The following is a 20,111-nucleotide window of genomic DNA, read 5'->3' as shown; positions in this document are numbered from 1 at the left end:
GATTTGTTTAGTGAATGACCCTCGGCCCCAGCACAAGTACAACAAACTTTACACGGTGGACTACTTAAGCAATATGGTTGGAGGGAGAAAAACTCTATATAACAACCAGCCCATTGACTTATTGAAAAAGATGGTTGCTGCCTCCATCAAAGATGGAGAGGTTGGTATTGTTCTGTGTCTTCTGCTTTGGGGTTAAAACCTCGTCTTCCACATCTTTGGTGTCGTAGGAAGATAGGATTTATGTTGACTTTCTTCTTCTTTCCTCTATTTCTAGGCTGTGTGGTTTGGCTGTGATGTTGGAAAACACTTCAATGGCAAGCTGGGCCTCAGTGACATGAATGTGTGAGTGCAAGAATTTAAAATAGAAAGCCGTTTGTGGGTTGTTGCTTTGGGAGTGCACTCTTGGTACGAAATGACTCGGCCGAGGTTCACCCAAAGAGTAGGGCTGGCCTGAGGGCGGGTTTCTTTCTTTCCATCTTGTAGAGCAGGGGTCCTCAAACTTTTTAAACAGGGGGCCAGTTCACTGTCCCTCAGACCGTTGGAGGGCCGGACTATAGTTTAAAAAAACAACAACTATGAACAAATTCCTATGCACACTGCACATATCTTATTTTGAAGTAAAAAAACAAAACGGGAACAAATACAATATTTGTATTTGCATGTGGCCCGCGGGCCGTAGTTTGAGGACCCCTATGTAGAGCTTGAAGACTCTTAACAAAACTCCACATACTTCTATGCTCTGACCTGGGAAGTCAAGATCATACTCCATGTCTGCATTGAAATTGTTGGATATTCCTAAAAAGCCATTCCATATGAGAAAGGCACTTAAAAAAATAATTGATTACTGTGTAAATTACTGAAATAAATTACTTCAAAAGCTTTTTTTTAAAAAGTTTTATTGCCAAAATAACAATCCAAGGTCATCTTGTCAACTTTTGAGATGGAAAGTTTGTGTTTTCTGGAGTACTCTTGTGACACTAGAGAATGGAGCGCCATTGAAAGACTGAATTCTGCATATATTCAATTCTCTGAAGAGCTACAGCCCTTATTTACATGGAGCTGTTGGGCCCTTTCTGTTTCTTCTACAACCAGAAGCTCTCTTTCCCCCTTGATTGTACTCTCTTTATTCTGTTCTTTTTTTTTATCTCCAGCTATGACCATGAGTTAGTGTTGGTGGTCTTCCTGAAGAACATGAATAAAGCTGAGAGGTTGACTTTCGGTGAGTCACTTATGACCCACGCCATGGTCTTCACTGCGGTCTCAGAGAAGGTATGACGCTCAGCATCCTACCACAGTGTTTACACGGGTGGACCTGCATTCTCCTGCAGACTGTTTATCCATCAGAGCTTCCTAGTGTAGATGTTCTTTGTGAAAAGTTAGCTTCCAAGCAAGACATTGTACCTCCGTCACTTGAGGTTTGGCTGCAACTCAGAGGTAGTAAAAATAGGAACTTTCCATGGGGAGCAGAATTTGGGTCAGCAGGGAGTAAGGAAGTAACTGCTTTTCTATAACTTTGAAAGTTCTTGGTGTGAAGGGAACCTGGGAGAAGATAACTTCTATTGAATGAGGAATTGAAATGTGCCCTGAAAGTGTTCATATCTTGATAACGTGTGTTCAGACTTACCTTCCTTTCATTTGTCATTCAGATTCTTCTGCAGTAAAATGTCAGTAACAGTAATTTGTGGACTCCATGCCCATCCATTACTGGATTTATGCAGAGCTTCGGGAAATTGGATGTAAAGTATTTTGAATTTCCTATGAAATACTCTGAATAGTAACATGACTATTTCTAGGACACACTGTTGGAAACAGCAGCTGAGACTTTATTTTTCACAAAGAAGCCTCCCCATTTCTAGGCTGTAGAAAGGCTATTTGACACCTGTGCTCAGGGATCATAAGGAAGAAAAGACTTCAAACTACTTAAATTCTTTACAAGCGAAAGTGTTCTTTTTCTAACCTGTCTAATTCCTGGAAAGAAGTCACAAAATAACGACATCAGAAGGAACTTTTCATAAAATACCATAAATAATAAAATACTAACGTAAATAAAATACTACTAAGATACTACGTTGTTCATATTTATGTTTGGACCTACTAAATTCAGTGTTTATAACTAAAGTTCCTTCAATTAAGGTGAAACTTTTAAATTATTTAGAAAACTGTTAAAAAACAAACCAAAGACCTTGTCATTTCTAGGAGAGGTTTGGCTTTTTATTTTCCGTCTGTTGTAGAAATATTCATATTTTTTCAGAATTAATAATCATACATACTTATCTAGAAATAAAAATATACATACCATATCATTTTCTCTGGAACTTTCACTCTTTTATTGGCATGGTTTATTAACCTGCTGTTTTTTCCTCAAGGAAATGGAGCTACTTTATATGCTAATGCTAATAGTGTAAAGCAGAACTTATATTATCTCACCTGGAATTTTATAATGAGATTGTTCTCTTCCCTCCAGGTTGAGGTTTCTTTTTGTTTGTTTGTTTAACCCTCACATGAGGATATGCTTTTCTTGATTTTGAGAGAGAGAGAGAGAGGAACATCGGTGTGAGAGAGAAACGTCGATCAGTTGCCTCCCGTGCGGAGCCTGACTAGAGATCAACCCATAACCTAGGTATGTGCCCTGACCAGTAATCGAACCTCCAAACTTGTGGTGTATGGGACAGCGCTTCAACCGAGCCGCCCGGCCAGGGCTCCAGTTTGAGTTTTTGACCACTAAAACTAGCTTGCACTGCATTTGAATGGTAATGCAAAGATAAATGCTGGTTGCTGCATTTTGGGATATTCTTTCTTATTGCTGATTTCTTAGAGTCCCTGTGAGGAAGGTCCAGGTATTATTCTATATTGGTAGATGACAGAGAACATCTTGATCTAGGTCATGCAGGAATTCATCGGCAAAGGAAAGAAGAGGAAGCATTTTCAGACTTATTATAATAAGTAACCTTAGGTAATATAGATGCTGACCGTGGTATTTAAAAGGAAAGTAAAGATGGACTAAAATGGGGGGGAACAGAAAACCAAAACAGACATTTAATAGGTTAGTCTTAGAATGTATAGTTTAGTGATGCAGTTTTAAAGGTACCTGGGGCTAAAATTCAGGGGTAGTACAGATATGGATGTTTGAACTTGTGGGTTTGGTTGTTGGCTATTTCTGAGACTGAAAATTTCAGAGATCCAAGAAACCTGCCAAGAATAGAGTCAAATCCCATGTAGATGAGACTCATGCGGTTATGTGCAAGTGTGAGTTGACAGATGAAATCATTAGGAGATAATTCGGAGCCAGCTCTCTTCTCATGCTACAAAGATTTAAGTTGTTTTGACATAAGTGAATGCCCTGGCTAAGCATGAAGGAGAAAAGTCTTTTCCCAAATGGAGCCTCTTCTCCCTCTCTGTAACGACAGTAAAGCCTTTAAGTGAAGGTTTTTATGATGTGTATCAGTGTCCCTTTAAGAAGATGAAAATTGACCTTATTTTATTAACGAAGATAGAAGAGGGAGAACAGTGTACTGCCTGGGTTTTGTTTTATGAAGACAGTCTTTCTACTTTTGCTTAGCCATTCAATCTCTATTGTATTAAATTTAATATGAGTGTAACTGAATCAGTAAAAGCACTCATTTGGAGAGTGTCAGTACTTGGTTTACTTAAATAGGAAATTAGGCAATGATGAGAATGTGTTTTCTTTCTTAAACTGACCGGATCTTAGAATAATTTCTAAAATAAATACATTGGAATGCCTTGGCAAAGAACGCTAATCAATTAAAAGCAAGAGTCCTGGCCTCAGATGGTGTTCACTGCTTTTAGTAATTTAGTATTTCATATTTCTTAGCCAACTAGCATTTTAACATGCTTGTTTTCTGTATAGACTACAGTGTAAAGGAGAAAATAATATGATTGCTTTGTTAGGTTCATTGCATTTTTATCCCAAGAGCTTCAAACACTTCTATAGGAGTATCCCTTTAGTTACAGTAGAAAAGACATGGCCCTGTCATGTATGTGTATCGTGGCTGTATAGAGGAGGCTGTTTCTCCTGAGGGGCTGAAGAAAAGCTAAAATTAACATGACACGTCAGCAGGAGAGATCCGGTTTCAAACTATCCACTCTTTTGCAGGATAATGAGAATGGTGTATTCATGAAATGGAGAGTGGAGAACTCATGGGGTGAAGAGCATGGCCACAAAGGTGAGCTTAAGCTGGCAATACCAACGCAGGGTGCCTGGAGTCTGCTCTGCTGTCTGTCTCAAGAGATATGGGTAGAAAGCAGCCCCAATGAGGAGGAATTTTCAGTCTCGGGTCCCATTGGATAGACTCTTCTCGGGAAAAATCTGAGGAACCAGTTTGCCCCCAGTATCCTCTTGACCAAAATAGCGTGCCTGAATCCCCCAGGTTGACACAGACCAGAATGTGCTGGCATCCATTCCAAACCCTACTAGACCTCTTTGTACCAGATCACCTTGGCCAATGAGAAGTTGAGTGCCCTTTGCCAAGACACTTGCTATATAGCACTGGGTGCATTTTCATCTATTGCACTAACTCTCTAGAAGTCAGCCTCTGAGTGGGAGAGCGGGATTGTCAAGAAACTTTAGGCATTTATTGGAGACTCTAGGAGTCTTTTCCTCTTTTCTAGAGGAAAAGAATGTTTTGGTTACTGTTTAGAACTATTTTATTCTGACAAAACCCAGGCAGAAGTCATAAGTAAATGATAATAATTAGACTTAAAAAACACCCCACATGTAATATATGAGTTGTAGAAAAATAAAAAAAAATAGATAAATAAGAAAAATATAAAAATCTCTAATATACCACCCACACATCACCATTAACAGTTTAGGCCCAGCAGTGGTTCTCAACCTTCCTAATGCCACGACCCTTTAATACAGTTCCTCATGTTGTGGTGACCCCCAACCATAAAATTATTTTCGTTGCTACTTCATAACTGTAATTTTGCTACTGTTATGAATCGTAATGTAAATATCTGATATGCTATATGTGTTTTCCGATGGTCGCGACCCACAGGTTGAGAACCGCTGGTTTAGGGTATGTTTTTCTTGCAAATTTTTGAGACCATGTTTTTAAAGACTGTTTTTCATAATAAATAAAAGCCTTTTAAGGAGCTTTTATGCTTTAATTTTTACGGTTTCACACCAAAAGTGGTGACTACTATAGAGTATTATGCATGTGTGCATGTGTTTGCACGTGGGCTGTGTGCTAGTGTTATTTTGTAGCCGCTCTTTTTCAGATTTCATATTCCTTACTTTCAGCCAGTGGATTCAGGCTAGGAAAAGCACATTAATCACAGCTTACTGGACTAGATAGAAGACTGGGAGGATGTGATAGGGAAGCTAGTAAGATTCCCAGACACTTGGAAATTTTCTTTAAAAAAAGAAAATAGAGATCGCAGCAAATCTTGGCCCGTTGCCTCCCTCTGTTTAGAACAGTGATTTTTCCAACTATGTTCCTCAGAGCGTTAGGATTTCCAAAGGTGAAAGGTGGAAGGGGAGGCGGAGTGTGGAGGTCTAGAAGTGAGGTGGAGCTTCAGTGTTTAAATGTGAAAACGTCTGTCTTAGAAGAGCCTATTGAGTTTGAACTTGACAGTCTTCTGCGATTGGGCAGCACAGGCCTATATATAATGGCCAAAACCTGAAGGCCATCTGTCGCCCCAAGTCTTCATCTCCCCATGAAATGGTCATTGGTGGGTTTGGCTAACTGTCCCTTGTTCTGCTGTGAAGCTCAGCAGCTCAGTGTTTCTATGTAAATAAGCACAAGCGTTATTAGAGCATTTCTGTTCATCAAGATAGTTGCACGCCCCCCTTCTGTGATTTCTGTTTTTCTGTGATTCCGAGGAGCTTGTTAAATTACTGTTACCTATTCGAGTGCAGCATATACTTTTGCTTAGAAAAAAAACTGTTTTAATCCTCGCCTGAGGATATAGTTATTCGTTTGAGAGAGAGAGAGATAAAAAACATGAAGGTGTGAGAGAAACATCACACCCATCAGCGGCCTCCTGCACACACCCTGGCTGGGGATCGAACTGAAACCTTTTTGGTGCTCAGGACGACACTCCAGCTGACTGAGCCACCTGCCTGGGCTGCAACGTGTTTTTTAATTGGTGATTTCTTATAAGATTAATTTCATTCTAAGGCAAATACACATTGGGATCATGTGGAGAGGGGTATAAATCTTAAAGCTAGCAGAAAGTTTAAAAATAAACCATTTACAATTTAGTTATATCTCTAAATTAAAGATAGTTAAGAAAGGAATGCAAGGGAATAGCTTATCTTGAATGGAAGGGATTTGCTATTTATAACATTTCAAAACATAAGATATTGCTTCAGATGAACCTCATAGCTCGTTTCATTTTGGTCTGATTTGGTCCCTGTACTTGGGTTTGTTATAGAAGTTAGTGTCTAGGAAAAGGACTTAAGTTATGGTTTGTTTAGATGAGCCTGGATCAGTTGGCTTGCTTCTGTGACATATTTCTATCTTTAATAGTCACTGAGTTTGTAGATGGCATTGAGGTCCATTTAAGAGAGGATAAACACTTGTAAAACCAGGCAAATACTTGGTGTTTTGGATAGTGTGAGTTATTGTTTTTATTACTTTGAACCTAAATACCTACTCTTAAAGAGGATTCTGGCCACTTTGCTAATTTTCTTTTCCATTCAGCTGTACTTCTCTACTCCAACTCAGCACAACTTTTGTTTTTGCTGACTAATTCTTTCTGTTATTACAGTGGTCCCTCTGTGTCCACAGGGGATTGGTTCCAGCACCCCCTCAGATACCAAAATCCGCCGATGTGAAAGTCCCTTATATAAAATGGTGTATTTGCATAAAACCTACACACACCCTCCTGTATACTTTAAATCATCTCTAGATAGTATATACTAATACATAATACAGTGTAAATGCTTTGTAAGTATCTGTTATACTGTAACCTTTAGGGAATAATGACAAGAAAAGAAAGTCTGTGTTTCGTACAGACACAGCCATTGTATGCCTAACTATATCAGCGACAACATAACTTTTCCCCCCAAATATTTTCCATCTGCGGTTGGTTGAGTCCATGGGAGCAGAACTGGCGGATACAGAAGGCCGTATGCTGAAAGAGCTGAGGTCTTGATCTCGATGATCTGCCTGTAATCCTTCCTGGTGAAATCTGCAGCTGTCCAGTTAAGATTAAAGTAACTTCTTTGTTTTTCGAATAACCGAAATGCCTGAGATTATACAGAGCAAAGCATTTCAGTAGAGAGCCAAGAGATAAGAAATTGAACTGAGTGGGGGTAGGGAATAGTTGGTTCAAAGCCAAAATAAATTATTCCCATATAGTTCTTGGTAATGAAGGCTTAACAGGAAGGAAGGAAAGAAAACATGATCTAATTTAGTTGGCACACTTGGCCTGACCTTCGGAGCGTGTGTAGCGTGTTGTTACACTGGTGATGTGTGTTTATCCCAGCAGGGCCTTCCTGTCTGTCATCCTGGTTGGTATTGGCGAGCACGCCTGAGGCAGAGCCTCTGTTTGTGTTCTCTAGGGAGACGTGACAGCCTTAAACAGCATTGCTGGCATTTTGCTTTTATAGATAACATTGTTAATAGTTTGTTACCATTCTTTTTGGGATTTCTGCCGGCTAAGATAGATGATTTCTGCATGGCTGGTGTGGTTCAGTGGTTGAGCATCCACCCATGAACCAGCCAGGGTTGCAGGCTCGGTCCCCAGTAGGGGGCGTGCAAGAGAAAGCCAATCCATTGATTCTCTCTTATCATTGATATTTCTTTCCCTCTCCTTCTCCCTTCCTCTCTGAAATCAGTAAAAACTTAAAAAAAAAAAAAAGATTGATGGTTTCTAAAAAAGCAGTGTTAACAATACAAGCTAGAGGTAAAGAGAAGAGAGATACCTGGGCAGCCTTGCCCTCTCCCCAGTCTTGGCTTTAGTCTTTCCCCCTTGGTCATGTTCATGGTCCTTCCTGTCCAGAGACCACTAAGTAAATCATTCTTACCATGAGAGATATTAAAGGAGAAATTAATTCTTGTCTTACTGGGCCCTTTGGATTACTTCATGTTGGTGAAGGCTAATTTCTTGGGACTGAAAATTGGATGCATATCTAACAAATTGAACAACCAACATGGCTTTCTTTCCTCCCCTGCTTCTTGAAATACTTGACTCTGCATTTTGTAACTTGTTTATGGATTATGTCAGAAACAGATTTCAAATTGGATGAAGGAACAGACCTTGGAACATGTTACGTTGTCTTTCATTTTGAAAAATGTTTAGACTTGTTAAACTTTCATACTCTTCAAGCCGAGGTCACCCTGCTCCGATACTAGAGCCCATTTTCTTAACCACTCCGTGCTTCCTCTCAGCTTCTCGGTTCTAGTGTAGCATCTAGTGCCCTCATGGGAATAACAGGTGACTTCATGATCTTTTTTTTTTTACCAGAAACTAGTGACTGAGGGACATAAAACTGTATAAAGGATCTGAAGACATCGTGTAAATGTCTGATGTCAGGAGAAAGGGCTCTTAAAGCACCATTTTGGCTGCAAATATGAGGGAGGGCCGGGGATTCCTGAGGGTTTATGTCTGAAGTTAGTACATTGTGAGTTGGGCAAGTAAGGACCTATATATAATCACCCTAAATTCCCCAGAATTATTTTGCAAATGCTGCTTTATAATATTTTTTTCTTAATTTTTTATCATGGGCAATTTCAAGCGTATATAAAGTAAACAAAATAGTATTAAGAACACCTCCCCCACCCATGGGCCCATCACCCAGTTTCAGTAGTTAACATTCTACCATGCATATAACAGTGTTTTCGGTAGTTAATAAATTCCTAGATGGTCTCCCTAATGAACCAGTGTTAGATGGAATTTCTTTATGATTGGTTCACATAGTCATGCGATGGCGTTCCAGCCCTGAAGTCTGGAACAGCAGAGCTGTGAGTGTGGAATTACAGCACAGTTCTTAATGCTTGTTTAGCCTAGTTTCTTAATATGCTAAATAACAACTTTCTTTTTAAAATGTGTTTGTATTGATTTCAGAGAGGGAGAGAGAGATAGAAACATCAGTGATGAGAGAGAAGCATTGATCGACTGCCTCCTGCACAACCCCTACCAAGGAATGAGCCTGCAACCCTGGCGTGTGCCCTGACTGGGAATCAAATCATGATCTCCTCGTTCATGGCTGATGCTCAACCACTGAGCCCCCCCGGCTGGGCTAAATAACAGTTTTTAAGTGAGGGTCAGGCGAGTGTTATTTTCTGTTTCTTCAATGGTCACTGTAAGAAATCTTTGTATTTTCTAAAAGTCTGTCTCTCCTGGTTTTAATTTTGAACCAAGATTGATGTTCCATTTTTCAAATTGTTTTTGTGCCTTTCAGATACATGAACATCTGATATTGATTTTAACCTGCATTCTTCATATTTCCTTATAAATAAGCCTCTCTGTTTCTGATTTCATTTTAGTAAAATTTCCAGACTTCCTCCTACAGGGGAGTCTCAGGATGATTTCAGCTACAGAGACTTTGGCATATTAGAGGCTAATCTGGAAAGAAGTGTGTATGTGTGATTCAGGTTATATCTAGACTTCTGCTTCCTGAAAACCAGTAGTATGGCCTTTAATTGCCTCTCCAGCCAAATTACCCAGGTGATTTTGGAGATATGGCCACAGCGAGGTACAAACCTCACCATAGGCTTCATGTAACATTACACTATGGAACCAGGAGACAGTTACCACTTTCTGGGTTGTAAATGCTCCACAGTAATTTAACTCCTTATATTTCACATTCTCTATCAGTAACATGTATACTTACTGCTTCCTTTTGAAGTCCTACAGCTTGTCTATATCCATCAAATGAAATGATGTGTGAAAGCAGTTTTCAAACTGTACACTGTTATACAACTCTAAAGAGTTTGATGACTATTCCATATTTCTGTCAGAGATCCTCAGGACACGTAGTTCATAGCATCTTGCTTGATAAGAATTCAAAGTTTGCTAAAGTATTTGTATTTATTTTTCCTCATGACTTCAACGTAGAGTAACTCGGGATATGTACAAGTGTTATGGCCAAAGGTGATCCTGAGTGGGGGGGTGAAAGGATTGAGAAAAGACAGACAAGAGAATGAAAGCTGGGTCTCGGTGGGACGCTGCTCCCTGATGAGGAGACAGCGCCCACAAGCCGTGTCTTTATTTTATAGCAGATGCCACGAGGCAAAGTAGGGGCGTGATCACGTTGTTTACAGCATTCTCGTGAGTTCCAGCCCTACTCAACTACGTGCACCTGAACTCCCATAGGTTCCAGCTTACAACTATAGCTGTTGGCTATAATTGTGCTGGGAGGGCCCTGCCCTCCAGCTGGGACTTGCACGTGGCAATGAGAGGACCCTGTCCTTTCATTAGTCCGAGGCTTGAACCTGGCCAAAACACTGTAGCCGCGCCCCACATATCCCCCTTTACTTTTGTTTTTAAACACACCTATTTACATTATCCAAAAAACTCTAAACAAATTATTCAGCATCATCAAAACAGACTTCTGGCTATTAACAAAAGCATAAACACAGCAATGTTAACAAGAGAACAAAACTCTGGCTAATAACAAAGCCATACCCATGCAAAACCAAACTACAAACATTTAACGTTTTCAGGATATCTTACTCAAAGTCCTTAGATTTAGCTCCGCAAGATTTTACAGAAAACTGACAGTTCACCAACGCTAGCATAGCTTCCACTTGATTTTCTAACATCTACTTGGCCTCAGTTGCCATCTTCTTCAGCTGACTCTATGTTGATACCTCGGTCACTAACGTAGTAAAATGCCCCCGATGCAAAGATGTCGTTGATGCAAAACTAGTTCCCTGGATCAGGCTGCCTGGACGGTTGACCTTGACACTGAGTCTGCACCAGTCCCAGTCACATCAGCCCTGTCCACACCGGTCAAAGTCTGGTCCCTTCACAGCTTCTTTCCTTAGCCGCTGCTGCATGGAAACGAGCAACCCTCGGTCCTGCAGAGCTGGAGACCTCCAACTCTGAGTCTGGGGTCTCACACAGACCCAAAGGCCCAGGGAGCTACCAGGTCACACAAGCAAAGATAACCAAAGCCTAGAACCAATGCAACTGCTGCAAGAGCTTACAGTCTAGGTCAGAAATAAAAATTACTTCCTTAAACATCAACCACCACAGCCACCTTCTGCTTTATAATGGCTTAAACAAAACCTAGGAGATTTCCACCTTATTTTATATCTTCCTGTTAACTTCTTATTTTCTTACTTCCTACCGCTTGCTTCTTACTGCTTATTTTCTATTTCTACCGCTAATTTATACAGCTTATTTCCTACCACTTATTTTTTACTTATTTCTCTACCTCTAACTATGAACTATAGGTAGGCTTGGCTGCCCTTGCCCAAACCTTCCTTGTTTCTACTTATTTCTCTATTTCTACTGCTTATTTCTACCACTTATTTCTACTTATTTCTCTATTTCTACTGCTAATTTCTACCACTTATTTCTCTACCTCTAACTATGAACTAAAGGTAGGCTTGGCTGCCCTTGCCCAAACCTTCCTTGTTTCTACTTATTTCTCTATTTCTACTGCTTCTGTCTACCACTTATTTCTACTTATTTCTCTATTTCTACAGCTTATTTCTACCGCTTATTCTACTGATTTCTCTACCTCTAACTATGAACTATAGATCGGCTTGGCTGCCCTTGCCCAAACCTTTCCTGGGTTGCAACCCCCACTTATTTCTCTATCTACAGATTATTTCTACTTATTTTCTACCACTTATTTCTACATTTCTACCGCATTTATGTCTCTATGCTAACATAGCCATAAACATGGCTGAAGGAGTAGCTTCCACCCCTTTCTTTTCTGCTATTTGCTGGGCCTCAGTTGTTAGCTTACTACAAACTGAAGATAGAATCAGGAATTTTCTCTAGGCCTTCAGCTATATAGCAATCTCTAAGTTGCTTCCGCTTATTTCTACCTTAGAAATTTAAAAATGCTTACTTAAAAATGCTTCAATTAAGCATATTCCCATGTTTTACACCGAGCTAATTTTACCACACTTCGACTCCCTACCTTATTTTTGGTTTTTGGCCTTCTTACTTTTGCTTTTTAAGCTTAACTTCTTATTTTCTTACTTTTGTTTTTTAAGCTTACTCTCTGCGCGTGCCTTGGAGCCTCCTTTCACCTGACCACTTTTTAATTCCCCTGAACTCAGGCCTGTTCGGACTCCACTTGTTACGGCCAAAGGGGCCTGCTCGGGCGCCACTTGTTATGGCCAAACGACTTCAGTCCCTGGTTGCAGAACTCAGTCCCTGTTCGGGCACCACTTGTTACGGCCAAAGGTGATGGGGCGGGGGGGTGTGAAAGTATTGAGAAAAGACAGACGAGAATGAAAGCTGGGTCTCGGTGAGACGCTGCTCCCTGATGAGGAGACAGCGCCCGCACCCACAAGCCATGTCTTTATTTTATAGCAGATGCCACGAGGCAAAGTAGGGGTGTGATCAAGTTGTTTACAGCATTCTCGTGAGTTCCAACCCTACTCAACTACATGCACCTGAACTCTAGCACAAGGCACGTGGGGCTACGTGTTTGGACCATAGGTTCAAGCTTACAGCTATAGCTGTTGGCTATAATTGTGCTGGGAGGGCCCTGCCTTCCAGCTGGGACTTGCACATGGCAATGAGAGGACCCTGTCCTTTCATTAGTCTGAGGCTTGAACCTGGCCAAAACACTGTAGCCGCGCCCCACATACAAAAGTGTTTATACCCGTGTTTTATGTGGGGGGGAAAATCTGGAAACTTATAGAGAAGTTTTGACGTACTCAGTTGCACAGTGTCAGAGAATTGGGATTCAGATTTCTTAATTTCACACAGACAGGTTCCCTAAAAATGTCCATTGCCTGTAAGAGATAACTGATTATTTGCAGATCTGTTTGAGATTCAGTTTTGGATTTCTAGCACAAATATAGTAACTTACAGACAATATTGAGCTGAATTTGCTGAAACGAGAAAATTACATGAGCTAAAAGCAGAGGCTTCTGGTTTCCTGGAAAAGGGCAGGACACAAATTTTTTGTGTCACCTCAGGGTTTTCCTCTCTCCAGGCCTGGGACACGTGCTGCTGCCATCCAGTGTGGGTATCTGAGCTCCTGCAGAGGGACTGCTCATCCTCCATTTTTATTCACTGAGGAGCCTGCATGGCTGGGCTAAGGATAGTGCATTTGCGTGGAACAGGAAGCATGTGCTCTCAGATTGGCTCCTGCCTTCTCATCAAACTGCGTGACGAGGAGAGGGCTACTGACGAGGAGAGGAGGCAACTGTGGGAAGAGACCTGAGTCCAGGCGGCAGTTTCAGGGAGAAATCCCCACCCCCCCCTTAACATAGATTTGTATGCGTGTGTTGCTCTTTCTTGTAGAGAGGATCTATTGTTTTCACCAGATTGTCTCCAAGCTGTGTTTGCATTTGTTTGAGAAGGATGGGGACTTTAAAGCATAGAACCTGGAGCCGACTACATTGATACGCATCCTGGCAATTCTACCTTTTGTCCGTATAGCCTTGGTCATGGCATTGAACCTGACTAAGCCTTAGTTTCCTTGGCTATGAAACGGGGGTAAGAGCCCTCGCCGGTTTGGCTCAGTGAACAGAGCATCAGCCCTCGGACTGATTCCGGTCAAGGGCACGTACCTTGGTTACAGGCTTGATCCCTGGCCCTGGTCAGGGGGTGTGTGGGAGGCAACCAATCAATGTGTCTCTCTCACATTGATGTTTCTCTCTTTCTCTCTCCTCCCCTCCCTTCCACTCTCTAAAAAAATCAATGGAAAAATATCCTCAGGCGAGGATTAACAAAAATAAAATTTTTATAAATGGGGATGATAATCGTACCTATCTCCATTGTGAGAACTGTGCCAGGCAGATACGAGTGCTCACAACATTAGCTCTCATTGTGACTGTTGTTAATGTTGTCTGTAGACAAACGAGGGCAGGAGAGCGAGAACATAAGGCTCCTTAACCTTTCCCTTCGAGAGGAGGGCTGACCTACCCCTGGTTCTAGCTTTAGCTCTCCAAGGAGGCAGGACCTGGTGCAGCCGTTACGCTACAGCACAGTTTACTGGTGGATGACTCGTCATGTGGGCTTCGTTTCATGTGAGAAGCAGAGGAGGTGAGTGCGCCCAGTGCTGAGGGGGAACCATTAGCAATAGCATCGCCTCCCATTTGTTGACGGGATGCAGGGAACCGTGCACAGTCCGTGGTGAAATGAATGTCTCTGACCCTCAGAGGAACTGATGCTCACCTGGGACACAGGAAGGGAATGTGAGGGGCCTGGGAAGTGGCACAGCGACATGCCTGGCGTGCTCCTCAGGCTGTAAGACATAGGATAAGTAGCCCGAGAAAAGCAAAAGAAGAGATGATTTCTCCAAGAAGGCAGATGACAGGAAGAGGAAGAACCAGCGAGGGCTCCCTGGGTGGGGAGACAGTAGGAAGACATGACAGCTGAGGTTATTGGAACAGGGGAGGAGTCAGAGAAGCCAGGGGACTAGATGACGTCAGGGAGAACCTGGTGGTAAATAGCACTACATCAGAGCAGTCAGAGAATGAGTCAAGGAAAAGGCTTTGGGGTTGGGTTTTAAGAGTTTTTGGAGACGTTCGGAGGGGTGGAGGATGGTGGTAGCCCAGCGGTCCTGTGATGCCTCTTCAGTCCTCAATCCCTTCAAATGCTGGGGGTTGCGGGGGGATTGAAACTGGGACGATTGTGGCTGTAAATCTTGCTGCATACGGTGTTAGTCATGTATTATAAGAACAAATGTGTAAACCATAAACACAAGAATAAGCATAAAATATTATAGGGGATAAACTGCATGGGAGATGGCGATGAGAAATGTGAGGCTCCTTGGCAATTCTTCAGGGGTGAGCGGAGTTTTAGGAAAGATGTTAGGGTTGTGGCTTTCTTGGAAAGGAAGTAAAACGGTAGCCGGGAAGGGTCGCTCCTGGCATGTGCAGCATTCTTTGGGCAGGTCTGAGGCGTCAGGCCAAGGAAGAACGCGGCCTGCCATCCGTGGGGCTCTGGAGGAACGATCAGAATGAGGCTTTGCCTGAAACAGATAGGAGGAGTGATGGTTTGGGGTCAGAGAGAAGTCATTGGATTTCTTCGGGAAAACAGGACCTTGGATGACACCTGAATTTCCCTCTCCTGTCCCGCAGCAAGATCCTGGCAGAATCGTGTGCTCAGACTTGCCCAGGGAGGGGAATTCAGACTGGGGTGTCGCCTCCCCTCCTGAGCCGAGGGGGACAGGCTTCTGGACTCGCAGCAGGAAGTGCAACTTCTCCTGCTGAACTTCGTTGTGGTTTGATGGTTTAAAGAAACACAACCCACAAATCAAAGCATCTCTCTTTCCCTACCACACTTTCCACCCTGCCTGTCTCCTAGTAGACTTACCAGGGAGACAGCATCTTCTCTAACTTATTTCTGAAAGAGGCCACAGTTCATACCCAGCTCTAAGGATGCTATCAGCAAAAGGTGCAGGAGCAGGAGTTGTGTCCTCACCGCGTACTTTTGTGTTTACTCTGGAGGAAAAAGGACCCCCTTCTCAGATCACTGTCCAAATGTCTGTCTCAGAAGTGGTGATTTTGGTTCCCTTCCTCTGGTTGTGGGTTGTTTGTTTTTTTGTTGTTGTTGGGGGGGGGGTGGCAGTTAGCCTCCAGCCCTTGCTGTTCTCCATTCTTCTGAATACATGCACTTGGCATCTGACTTAAAGAGACAAAAGACCTCTTAAGCAGACCCTATGAAAACTAGGCACATGGCCATTGATATGGGGGGTGGGGGGGGGGCGGTGTGAGCAGATGAAACTGGTTCCGAACAGCTAGGTGCCTAAGCTGATTACACGCTGTTATCTGTTGCCAGAGCCATAGCTGTCTGCCTCTTTGCTGTTGAGTGTTCTGTTGGAGGAAGCCGAGCCCCATGAAAAAGACTGAATTTGAGTTAAGACCTGGATTTGAGTGTGGGCTTTACTTACTGGCTGCGTGACTTTACACAGCTCTGCCTGCCTTATTATGCTGTTGTGAGGATTAAAATCAAAACAAGGATAGTGGATATGAAATTGTATTGTGAAGTGTCAGCTCTCTACAGATGTGTGTGTGTGTGTGTGTGTGTGTGTGTTTTGCTTTCTAAAGTATAATACATTTAATAAATAATAAAATGCATTTAATAAATAGTACAATTAATATTTACATTTAATAAAATTCCAAAATCAAAATACAAAAACATATGTAAAGAGGAGTCTTGTTTCCTTCTCTTCTCTCAGGCTACCATTTCTGTTCATTTCTCTTACATTTTCCAGCGTGTTAGTGCACCAAAGGTAGCATTCCTCATACCCTGCTTTGCATCTTGCTTCCACTTCACTTGGAGTTTCCTTATCAGTACGTTTCCACGCCACTGCAGCTTCATCGCCTTCCATTGTCTGGATGTACCATAGTTTATTTGACCGGTTCCTGCACTAACAGAACTTGGGTGTTTCCAGACTTTTGCTGATACAAACAGTCTTGCAGTGAATTTATATATATACAATGCTGAGAATAGTGCCTGACACATAGTAAAAGCTAAATAAGTATTGTCATTGTGGGTAAGTAAATACAGAATGCATGTTTTATATTGTGTGCATGCAAGTACTGTGTGTCTGTAGGATAAAGTCCCAGAAATGGCATTACTTAATGTAAAGGGTAAATAGATGCATTTGAAATTTTTCTCGGTATTACAAAATGCCATTCATAGGGATCGTGTCATTTTACACATTTACAACATACTCTGTCAGCGATTTTCAACTGGTGTATATATACCACAAGAACTTTTAAAACATATGTGTGCTGCGGTACACTGGTTGACTGTTTAGTAGTTGCCAGATATTTCATGTTCTAAAAATTCTTGTGGCACATCGGTTGAAAATCGCTGCTCTCTATAAATGTAAGGTATTAGGGCATGATTTATGCAGCGGGTACCTAACAAGTGGTTGATAAATTGTCACTACTTTAGTTATCTGTTAAAATTGTGTATGTTCATAATTGGGGGCTAGACTGTGTTGAGGCCTTAGTGAATGATGAGTTTTTCATTGAGACTGTGTTTCTAATGTTTTCTTACCGCTCAGCCTACTTTTTTCTCTTATTTTTTCATTATCATAGCAGAAAAATGTTTATATACTACCAAATTTGGAAACCATAAAGGAAAAGATTGATAAGTTTGACTTCATAAAAATAAAAGGTTTAGTAGATTCGAAGATATGAAAAGCTAAATTAGAAGGCAAATGACATAACTGGAAAAATGTTTGCAACCATTATTATAATGAAGGATGTAACAAAGATTTAGTTACAAAAATGTTTATAGCAGTGTTGTTCCTAAGCATGAAAAGGCAATCTAGGTTCCAGCCGCGGGGGATTGATATACATTTCCGATCACCCATATAAATTCAGCACCTAGACATTATGATGTAAATAGATATACTAGTAACTTTTTTTATCAACATGAAAAGAACAATATTGGAAAACAGCACGTGTGATACTTTGTAATAAAGGAGTGCGTATATCTCGTTTTTATTAAATGTATAGAGTCTACATGCAGAAACTATCCAAGATCTGTGTAAAATTGGAAGAGGGCTTATTCCAAGATGGAGGGATTGTAGGCAGTTTTAAAATTTACATTTGTCTTCTCCTCTTTCTCATCCACCTCTTTCTCCTGCTCCTCTTCTTCCTTCTCCTCTTTCTCCTTCTCCCATGTTTCCAAAATTATTTATAACGAGCATGAATGATTTGGGTAATCTTTAAAGGCTAAAAAAGCAATAAAACATTCCAGACATTTAGAGGGGGGAAACCACCCACCCTCCTGTATAAAATTATAATTTTATTTTTTATGCCCCCCCATATATCTCATTTTGTAACATAGTTGTAATAAAAGAAGATATGCTATTTTTATGTTCTTTACTTTTATCACTTTTAAACATTTTCCCATGTTACTCCATAGTCTCCACAATGTCATGTTAAATGACGAATGTTCTGTCAAGTGGCTTCTCACTATTTTTTTAGGAAGTTTAAATGTGACATAAGTGCCAGTGAGGATTTTGCTTTCTCCCCTGGATACCTTTCTTCAGACTGGAGTTCTCACGGTCAGGTGTACGATTGGCGGTGACTTAATGAGGCCCCCGGAGTCCGGCTTCCTTAAGTCCACGCTGCCAGACAGATCCATCAGAGCAGAACAGAGGCCTCGATTTCCTCACACCCCTTTTACAAAACAGCAGCAACAACCAAAATTACCCACAAATAGTTTGTTAGTGGGGTGGAATACTGCATAGAACAAAGCCAGGAAATATATAAAATATATCTAATTTATAAGTGATAATATATTTGTCACCTTAATCTCGTCTTAGATCTCTGGTAGGATTTCAGAAAACTTTTCTGAGCTAACGTGGCCACTTTGATTTGAGGAAAGTTGCAGCCTCTAGCAAAGCCTGTAAGCCCTCTCTCTGGCCACTAGAAAACGTCCTTCCCCAAGGAAAAAGGGAAAAAAAAAAGAGAAATCTGGTGCAGGGATCCCCAGGTTAAACTTTCTCTGAAACTAACGCATTTGGAACATTCTGTGGCTGCGTGAACTTGGCCTGACCGTTCTAGAGCCTGATTCACCGGCCCTGCTTCTCCCTTTACAGAAGATGCTGCCCTGTCTCTTATAAATACAGAAACATTGCCGGTTTCTTTGTGGGGCTGTTTACTCATTTGACTTCTCCGTGTGTGTAAACAAGACATTAAAGTTCAAACAAAATTTAATTTCGCCTTAGTTCCTGAAGCTGACTTTCTTTACCCGTTTATCTTTCTGTTTCCCTACATGGAACCTTGGGGTCCCTGCAGCAGACTTTCCTTTTCCTTTTTCCTCGGGGAACATCTTTTTCTGATGGCCAGAGGGCTTCCAGGTTAGAAGCTGCAACTTTCCTTGGATAAAATGGCCACTTAAAAGCTGCCTTACACAGCACTCGCTTGGCTTTCAGACATACTGATCCTAATCTTCTCTGTCCAACCCCAAGACACGCAGCGTCGACAGCGACAGCAGCCACAAGTTCATTATCTGCTCGGACCGCAATTACTTGGCAGCCCCCTAGACTATGAGGTTTTTGTGGGCCCCAAAGAACTCATATCCTGCAGAGAGAGACTAATCACGCAGGTCCTCCCGGCAGGGACACTGAAAGGGAGGGTTGCGATTGATAGGAGTTTTAATTTTGAGGACTTAATCTGATCGGCTTCTGGAACAAGATGTGTAGATGTACTTGCTGTCCATTTTCTCTGTGTAGTCTCTGAAGACTCATTTGATGGTGCGGTGATAGCATTGTCATGAGGGCACAGAACTTTATTACATGGCTCTGCCCCTGCCCTCCACCTGCCTCACTGCCCAGTGCTACTCTGAGGATTTATTCAGCCTGCACTGTGGTGAGGGGAGGACGACCCATGTCTCAAGTGGTGCTGTGCTTAGTAATCTGGTCTCCTGCCCACTGGAAGCTCCTCGTTGGGAAGGCAGATACCGAGTTCCTCGGCAGTTACTGAAGATGCAGTAAGAAACGGTGCAGGCTGGCCCTTCTAGCTTTGGTTGCTAGAACTCAGTGGCAGTAGCTTAGGTGATGGTAAGGGCCAGGTCCTGACTGCCTGACACAAGCAACGCCGGGGACTCTGGGATATAGAACAAAGACAGAAACCAGAGGCGGCACGGGCTCCGGGGTTTGTCTGTGCCCCCTCCCCGCCTCCTGCTGGGGGAAGGAGCCCTGGGTCCGGAGGCTGGCCCCAGGGAGCCGGGTGTGTGCCCTTGACCGGCTGGGCCTGGGCCCGGGAGCGCCTTCCAGGGCATCTGCTGAGGATGGACATGTGGGGCCACGTCAGGACGAGCTGTCAGAGGCCAAGAGCAGAGCTGGGTACAGATGACCTCAGAGAGCAGCTGTGTCTTCAGTTAAGTAATGTCCTCGGGCACACCATTAACTTACAACGTTAGACTTGCCATCATGTCGCTTTTAATGATTTCAAACAGCCTTGCTTTTAGAGCAGCAGTTCTCAGGGTACGATCCGAGGACCCTTTCAGGGGTCTGCAGGGTCTTCCCT

The 20,111-nt window shown here is 42.2% G+C and overlaps 1 protein-coding gene across 2 annotated transcripts in view; it reads left to right on the top strand.

Moving 5' to 3' along the window:
• The window catches only part of BLMH (bleomycin hydrolase), a 41,860-nt gene that overhangs the window by 19,321 nt on the left and 2,428 nt on the right, over nt 1-20,111 (top strand). For both annotated transcript variants that reach the window (XM_023759498.1, XM_014461629.2), the window contains 4 exons: nt 2-160; nt 275-342; nt 1,152-1,269; nt 4,115-4,184. In XM_023759498.1, the coding sequence (XP_023615266.1) occupies nt 2-160; nt 275-342; nt 1,152-1,269; nt 4,115-4,184 (415 nt within the window). The remainder of the gene's footprint in view (nt 1; nt 161-274; nt 343-1,151; nt 1,270-4,114; nt 4,185-20,111) is intronic.

This window comes from Myotis lucifugus, unplaced genomic scaffold (assembly GCF_000147115.1).
Source record: "Myotis lucifugus unplaced genomic scaffold, Myoluc2.0 scaffold_157, whole genome shotgun sequence".
In the NCBI taxonomy this organism is placed as follows: Eukaryota; Metazoa; Chordata; class Mammalia; order Chiroptera; family Vespertilionidae; genus Myotis; species Myotis lucifugus.
Note: the sequence above shows the minus strand (reverse complement) of the source record. Positions and strands in the feature narration are given on the sequence as shown.